The 7,312-nt window shown below is 39.9% G+C and overlaps 2 protein-coding genes across 2 annotated transcripts; both read right to left on the bottom strand.

Moving 5' to 3' along the window:
• Nucleotides 1-498: 498 nt before the first annotated feature.
• LOC139556397 (thrombomodulin-like) lies at nucleotides 499-3,603 on the bottom strand. The gene has a single exon (XM_071370307.1). The coding sequence runs from the start codon at nucleotides 3,601-3,603 to the stop codon at nucleotides 1,954-1,956; it is 1,650 nt and encodes a 549-aa protein (XP_071226408.1). The 3' UTR covers nucleotides 499-1,953.
• LOC139556398 (thrombomodulin-like) lies at nucleotides 499-6,755 on the bottom strand. Its single transcript, XM_071370308.1, has one exon. It carries the CDS (start codon nucleotides 6,753-6,755, stop codon nucleotides 5,112-5,114), a length of 1,644 nt encoding a protein of 547 aa, XP_071226409.1. The 3' UTR covers nucleotides 499-5,111.
• Nucleotides 6,756-7,312: the final 557 nt, after the last annotated feature.

Here is a 7,312-nt window from a genome sequence, read left to right as displayed (position 1 = left end):
TCCAACACCAGTGGGTGGAAAGCACCACTTGCTGGGCCGCACCCAGCACTTTGTTGCTTGCTAGACTAGAGGGCTAGTACGCCTGTGTTTGACATGGGCAGAAGCAAGCCTCCGAGCCGAGGGAGAGAGAATGTCATGTTCCTTATTTGATATTGGTCCCATTCCCTTTTCGCCAAGAAAAAAAAATTACGAGCACTGCTCTAGATCACTTGATATCCACCACAAGAGGGAGAGAAGAGAAGAGGGCGCAAGAGAGAGGGGAGACCAACAGAGAGGGAGAGAGAGAGACCCGACTTAACTCAAACGAAACCGTTTATCCTACAGCAGAGCGTGTCTGACTCAAAACCCCTACAACTGACTAGATAAGAGCATACTGCTTAGAAAACAGAGCTGAGAGCTCTCCATGCAGGATGGGGCCCATATATAAATATCCCCCCAAAAATGTAATCTCCCCTACTTCAATTCTATTATCATTTATTTCAATAATGCAACAGAAAATTGTTTAATAGTTTTTTATTGCAACACAAATTCTTGCAGTTTTACCATCTGCACACCTCCAGCACCTGTACTTTCTGCGGCTATGCCTCTGAGAGATGATGGGCCTGAAAGACATGATTTCTAAACATGTCCCACCAGTACGTGGCAGTATAGAGAGGGCCCTGAGAGATGGGCTTGAGGGATTATGTCTGCAGTTAGACTCTATTGGAAACCTACTGACTCTTTCGAATCCAACTATGTTTGAGAATGAAGTATATCAGGTAATCTTACTTCTACGGACTTTAAGTTGTTTTTATAGTCCAGTGGTTTTACAGATTCAACCCGTCCTCTTGAAAGACAGAGTCTGCGGATCCGTAGGTAACCGTCCCTTTCAGCCCTGTTCTGCCTGTCTCGCCACTGTCAAAAGTAGATTTTGTCAGCATTTTAGCTAACTCTAACCCTAACCCTTTTTCTAACCCTTAACCTAATTTTCATAACTTGCTACGTTAATTCTCATAACCTACTGCGTAAATTCTAACCTGCTACGAAAAGTAAATTCTTACATTAAACCTGTCCTCCTGGATCTCATGGAAAGAGCTGTAACAAGTTGTTTGCAAGATTACATTGTTATTACACATTATGCTAATTAAATGTGTATAATCAGGGGAATTTTCCTTCTGCCGCAATAGTCTACTCCATATAGTCTAGTAGGCTAGTCCATAGTCCAATAGCCTGCGGCTGCGCTACTGTAGGCCAAATACAATCAGGGGTGAAATTGGATGAATCCCTCTGAGATCAACCTATCACCCTATCAGATCATCAGGCATTCGGCTCAAAACGTTACAATTTAGGCCTACATGCCAATTATTATTCCAATTACAGTCCAAAATGGTAAAGTCTTGTTATTTCAATCATATTAGACTCTCAGAACAAAATAACATTATTCCTAACTAAAAAAGAAAGAAGGTTTGTAATAGCAATGTATTTGAGAGCAGGAGAGCAAATGATCCGAATTGCAATTGTGACAAAATCTTAATCCTGCACACTAAAAAAATCTGGAATAGGTTATAGAGAGAATACATTGAATTCATGAAATAAAGCAGACTATTATTCGATAAGATGAAATAAGCATAATTAAATAGCAGTCTCTTTAATAGTCCACAAGGGGTCACACTTTAGAAAGGATTGGGACTTGTGGTGAGCTAAAGGAATATTTGCACATAATGAAAATAAAAATGCTATATGTTTTTTTTCTTTACACACATTGTTTTGAAAGATACCTTCTTATTGGCTGTTGGCTGATATGTAATTTGCTGTGTGACAAGGTGAGGAGGATGTGATGATGAGATATTTACATGTATATGCCATGGCCTGCACTCTGGATACCGTATAATGAAATTAAAAAACAGTTGATTGCCAATAGTTGAGTGTGAACTGCCTATATGGCAATGAAAATGACACACATAATACCATAATCTAAGTGTTTTGTTTGAAATTCCTGTCCATAGATGGTTTTGGGTACTTTTCCGTCCTTACTTGCTCCAAATCGTGTCCATCGTCGCCGTGGGTTTTGGGCGCACTTGGAACTTCCAATTTGCTGCGACGTTTGAGAATATGCTGGAGTAAAAATACCATCACCAAAACGACAATGACAATACACACTATTATTCCAATTAGACCACCTGCTGTCACAGTTGAGGGGCGCTGAGTTGGATATTTGACACTTGGTGTAATAAAATCAGATGGTGTCGTAAAGCCTGAACCCTCCGGCAGTTCTCTCTCAACACATTTCCATCCGTCAACCAAGTCGAATTCCTCATAGCAAGAACACGTATGACCTCCATACGTATTTGTGCAATTATGTTCGCAGTAACCATTATCACATTCATTAATGTCCATGCAAAATCTAATTTCATTTCTTACATCGATCAGGTAACCCTCGGGACAGTTGCATTGATGTGGATCATTTGGGTCACATTCTGCAAGACACTCTTCGAAAGGACAATGAAGTTGACATTTGTTAGGGTCTTTTCTCGTTGCAATATATCCTCCAAAACAGGAGCAATTATAACTGCCCAATGTATTTTCGCAAATATGCTCGCATGGTCCATCCATGTAGCACTCATCGTCGTCAATACACACGTCATTCATCATTTTGAATCCATTTTGGCATCTGCATTTAAATCCACCAATATTGTTGACACACTCATAGTTCTGTCCCGGGCACTGACTATCATCGAAACAATCATCAATATCTTTGCACTTCTTCCCATCTTCTGCCAGTGCGTACCCATGGTGACACATGCAGGCGATGGAGCTGTCATTTTTCTGGTAGCAAACGTGTGCACACCCGAAATGAAGGCAGGGATCGTTTTGCACAACAACACATGTAAATTTATTGTCATGCAGAATTTTTCCAGGTGGGCAGATGCATACAGGTTGTTGATTAATCGATAAGCACTCATCCTCACAACCACCTTTCAATACATCGCAAGTCCATGGTGCTTGCATCCACTGTTCAGAGAGACAGATATACTTGGAATCAATGGGGTTGAGCGTTGCAGTGCTTCCCATAGGCAATACCAGTAGGTCATCTCCCTCGAATCCAAATGTAGTCTCATATAGAACGGATTCCTCGCTTTTTATGTCAATACGTTTGCAGACACTTGGGAAATTATACTCACAAATGTATCCGTCTATTTCCCTGTCGCATGATTGTTCTGTCCAATTCAATTCGATTTTGGACACCGAGACACATTTTGAAGAGCAGACATTGTCAATGACCCCCCAGTTTTGAAAGTCTGTTGAATTATCTCCCGTTATCCATCTGTACCCCCGCAAATCAGAGGCACTGTCGGGACATTGTCCACTCGGTAACCGCAAACCAATCCAGTAATCTCCTGTAATACCGATTAAAATCGAAATTATGTATTGTGATTCCGAAGATCGCACTGTCATTAATTGTCCATTATTGCTCTCACAATGTTTTTGAGCCGTTGCAAAATCGGCTGGATCCTGGAAAACAGCAAAACAATGATTCCCCTCGCAGTATGCATTATGTTTGGCTTCTCCCACTCTCATCAAGAATGTTAGAGTAACAAACACCATCACTATTATGTCCTTCATTTTTAAAACTCAGTTGTTACAACTTTCTAATTAGGCCTACAACTCTTGCGCGTATTAGAAGTCAATGTAGGCTATAGCCTAGTTTAGACTGTTTATTCTGCTGAAAGTTCACGCTTATAAAAGGCTCGCTCCATGTTTGCGCTCTGGTCACGGAAGGAAGTTCCTCCTTAGAAGGAAGCTCGTTTTCAGCTGCTTACTTAATCCCCTTCCCAAAACGTTATCTCTCCCACTGCGACGGTGTACATCACTATAGCCTATATTTCGAAAAACGCGAGTGGGCGCAAATATTAGCCAACATTTGGCACATAAACAAATGTCTACACTAGTAAAATGCAAACATGAAATACACGTTGGTAGATAACCTCTACAATTGAAAAGGCCAATATTTCAACAAATTAGGATATAGTTCAATTTATTTGTAGAAGCCTAATACATGTTATTGCTTCCCCCGCCTCTCTCTCGCGCGCTCTCTGTCTCTCTCTGGTAGCTCAGATGGCACATTCAAGTTATTTTGGGATACATTTTAGAACCCCTTCCAGAAATGGGCACCATGAGAACAGAACCAAGGCTCTTAAAATGTCAATCAGCAGTAGAAACGATTAAAAAAAGGCATCCCCGCCCCTGTTTTGGTAAAAAGCTGAATGCAGGACTGACAGTCCATGATATCAAAATTATAGTTATAACCATGTTTTGAGGCTATATAGTGTTTGCTTACATTTACTTTGTTTACAAACATTGAAGTAAAACAAGTTTAGGTCTATATTTTGGGTTCTGATGGGGTACTAAGTCATATTATTCAAGAATCAATGGGTTCATATAAAACATTCATTAGTCAAAAAATGAATGTAGAAATTACTGATTGACCCTTTAAGGTGATTTACACATAATATGGTTTCAGGTATTTACATGAAATTCGATTAGACCTTTTAAGTTACAAATACATAACTATGCCTCCAATACAGAAGGAATGAACATTTTGACAGTATAGGCCGTCCACACACACACACACAGCCTTACTCCAAAGACCCATTATAGTTTTTACACTGATATAATTCATGGCCTATATTCAACTTGTTGGCACAAATAAAAGTGGAAGTGGAGCAAGCAGATACTTCCATGCATGGCTGCTTAATTGACCATTTGCTAAACAGTAGGCTGTTATTTGCTTTTGCTACATTTCAATAACGAGTTTTAGTGAGTAAATAACAAGAATAATCTCAAAGAAGTTAAATAATAATTTATTATGTTTTCTTTTATAATCATTTGATAGGATATATATATATATATATATTGCAAGTTAGCCTATAGGCTTACTTTGTTACTGGCTTTGTTCACTTGTGAGATTGGTTAGATTTTTTTGTGATGAGGTGAGCAATTTCTGATATATGCTTATTAAAACCGTATGAAAGAAAAACATTACAAATTCAAACCAGCTGATTCTCCTTTGCAGACGTGTAAACAAGGAATGACAATGAAAATGGCAAAATTATCCAACAACATATTAATTGTCATATTATAAAATGTCTGTCAAATGACAATTTTTGGTACTTATCCGTTGAGACTTGCTGCAAATCGGGATTACCAACGCCTTGGCTTTCGAAAGCAATGTCTAAATTACCTCGACGTTTCAGTATAAGGTGAATAAGTACAACCATCACCAAAATAACAACGACAATACATACTAACATTCCAAGAAGACCTCCCGCCTTTACAGTGAAAGGGCGCTCAGTTGGATGCTTGGCACTTGGTGTATATGGTGTCGTAAAACCTGAACCCTCCGATGTTTCTCTGTCAACACAATCATATTCACCAACCAAGTCGAATCCCTCGTCACAAGAACACAGGTAACCTCCATAAGTATTTGTGCAATTATGGTGGCAGTAAGAATCCATCTCACATTCATCTATGTCGACACAAATTGACGACCCATTTCTGTCATCGAGTAAGTAACCTATTGGACAGTAGCATTGATATGTTTTACTACGATCACATTCGGTGGGACACTCTTCTGCTAAACAAAGTAATTGACACCTGTTGGTGTCTTCTGTCATTGAAATGAATCCATCAAAACAGGTACAAATGTAACTGCCTATCGTGTTCGTGCATTCGTGGTCACATGGACCCATGTAGCATTCATCCACATCGACGCATTTGTCATATTCCAACTCATATCCCTTCTGGCATTTGCATTCAAATCCACCAAGAGTAGGCCTATTGACACATTCCATGTTTTGTCCCTGGCACTGTCCATCCTCGACACAATAATCAATGTCTTTGCACTCCTTCCCATCTTCTGCAAGTGCGTACCCATGGTGACACATGCAAGCGTAGCTGTCATCTTTTTTCTGGCAGAGATGCGCGCACCCTGAGTTATGGCAGAGGTCATTTAGCGCATATTCACATGTGACGTTGTTGTCCTGGAGAGTTTTTCCAGGTGGACAGGTGCATACAGGTTCATTGTTAACTGAGGAACAGTCATGCGAACAGCCACCATTAAATACCTCGCAATTCCATGGTGCTTGTATCCACTGTTCAAAGTGACATATATATTTCGATCCGAGGGATTTGAGCGTTGCAATGGTTCCCAGGGGTAATACCAGTAGGTTGTCTCCCTTGAACCCCAATGGGTTGTCGTACAGAACGGATTCGTCCCCTTTTACCATGACATGTTGGCAAGGACTGTCAAGTTTATATTCACAAATAAATCCATCTATTTTACTGTTGCATGGCTGTTCCTTCCATTCAAAGTCGTATTTTGATATTGAAATGCATTTTGAGGAGCAGACATCATCAAAGCGTCCCCAGTTCTGGAACTCCGTTTCATTATCTCCAGTTATCCACCTGTACCCTCGTAAACCCAACGCTTGGTCGGGGCATTGCCCGCTCGGTAGCTGCAAACCAATCCAATAATTTCCAGTATGGATACCGAGTAATATTAAAAGGATGCTATGCGATATCAAAGATCGCACTGTCATTAAATGTCCATTATGCCCATTATTATCCTCACAATGTTTTTGTGCCGTTCCAAAGTCGACTTGGTCCTGGAAAACCGCAAAACACTGCTTCTCGATGCAGTATCCGCCACGAGGGGCTTCTCCCTTGACTCTCAAAAGGAATGTTAACGCAACGAGTATTCCTACAGTATCCCTCATTTTTTTAACAATAGCCTACGCCTCCAATCAAATATAACAATTTCGCATATAATTTAGAGATGTAGGCTACTCGGCTCCTCTGCTTATAAAGCACGGTTTGATAAGTAGAATGGAACGTTAAGACTGCTGATAACTGCCATTTATAAAAGCCTCCCTCCATGTTTTCGATTGATCAAGGAAGGAAGTTCCTTTTTGGATGGCGTAGTTGCTGACTAAGAACAAACAAGTTCTCTCTTAACCTGTAGTTGGGCAGGGCTGCAACCTGGACTCAGGGGTAGACTTAACATAGTAAAAGTAAATGTATTAAGGCTCAAATTTGTATGATATGTTACGTTTTGTATTGTACGTCTTCCTTTGTGAATATCCATTATCCATTTTGTAAGAATTACAATTTGTATGATATGTTACGAAGTACAATTTGTACAATATCTTACGAATTTCAATTCATACAATGTCTTACGAAATTGCAAAATGTATAATATGTTATGAATTCCAATTTGTTGTGGCAAAAGTTAGCTAGGTTGCTAACGCTAATGTTAGCTAGGTTGCTCACGTTA

Source organism: Salvelinus alpinus, chromosome 27, assembly GCF_045679555.1.
Source record: "Salvelinus alpinus chromosome 27, SLU_Salpinus.1, whole genome shotgun sequence".
Taxonomy (NCBI): Eukaryota; Metazoa; Chordata; class Actinopteri; order Salmoniformes; family Salmonidae; genus Salvelinus; species Salvelinus alpinus.
The sequence above is the reverse complement of the archived record's forward strand: the minus strand, read 5'-3'. Positions and strand labels throughout refer to the sequence as shown.

Excerpts from the sequence above, each read along its gene's own strand:
- LOC139556397 (XM_071370307.1), bottom strand. The coding sequence starts at position 3,603 with ATGAAGGACATAATAGTGATGGTGTTTGTTACTCTAACATTCTTGATG.
- LOC139556398 (XM_071370308.1), bottom strand. The coding sequence starts at position 6,755 with ATGAGGGATACTGTAGGAATACTCGTTGCGTTAACATTCCTTTTGAGA.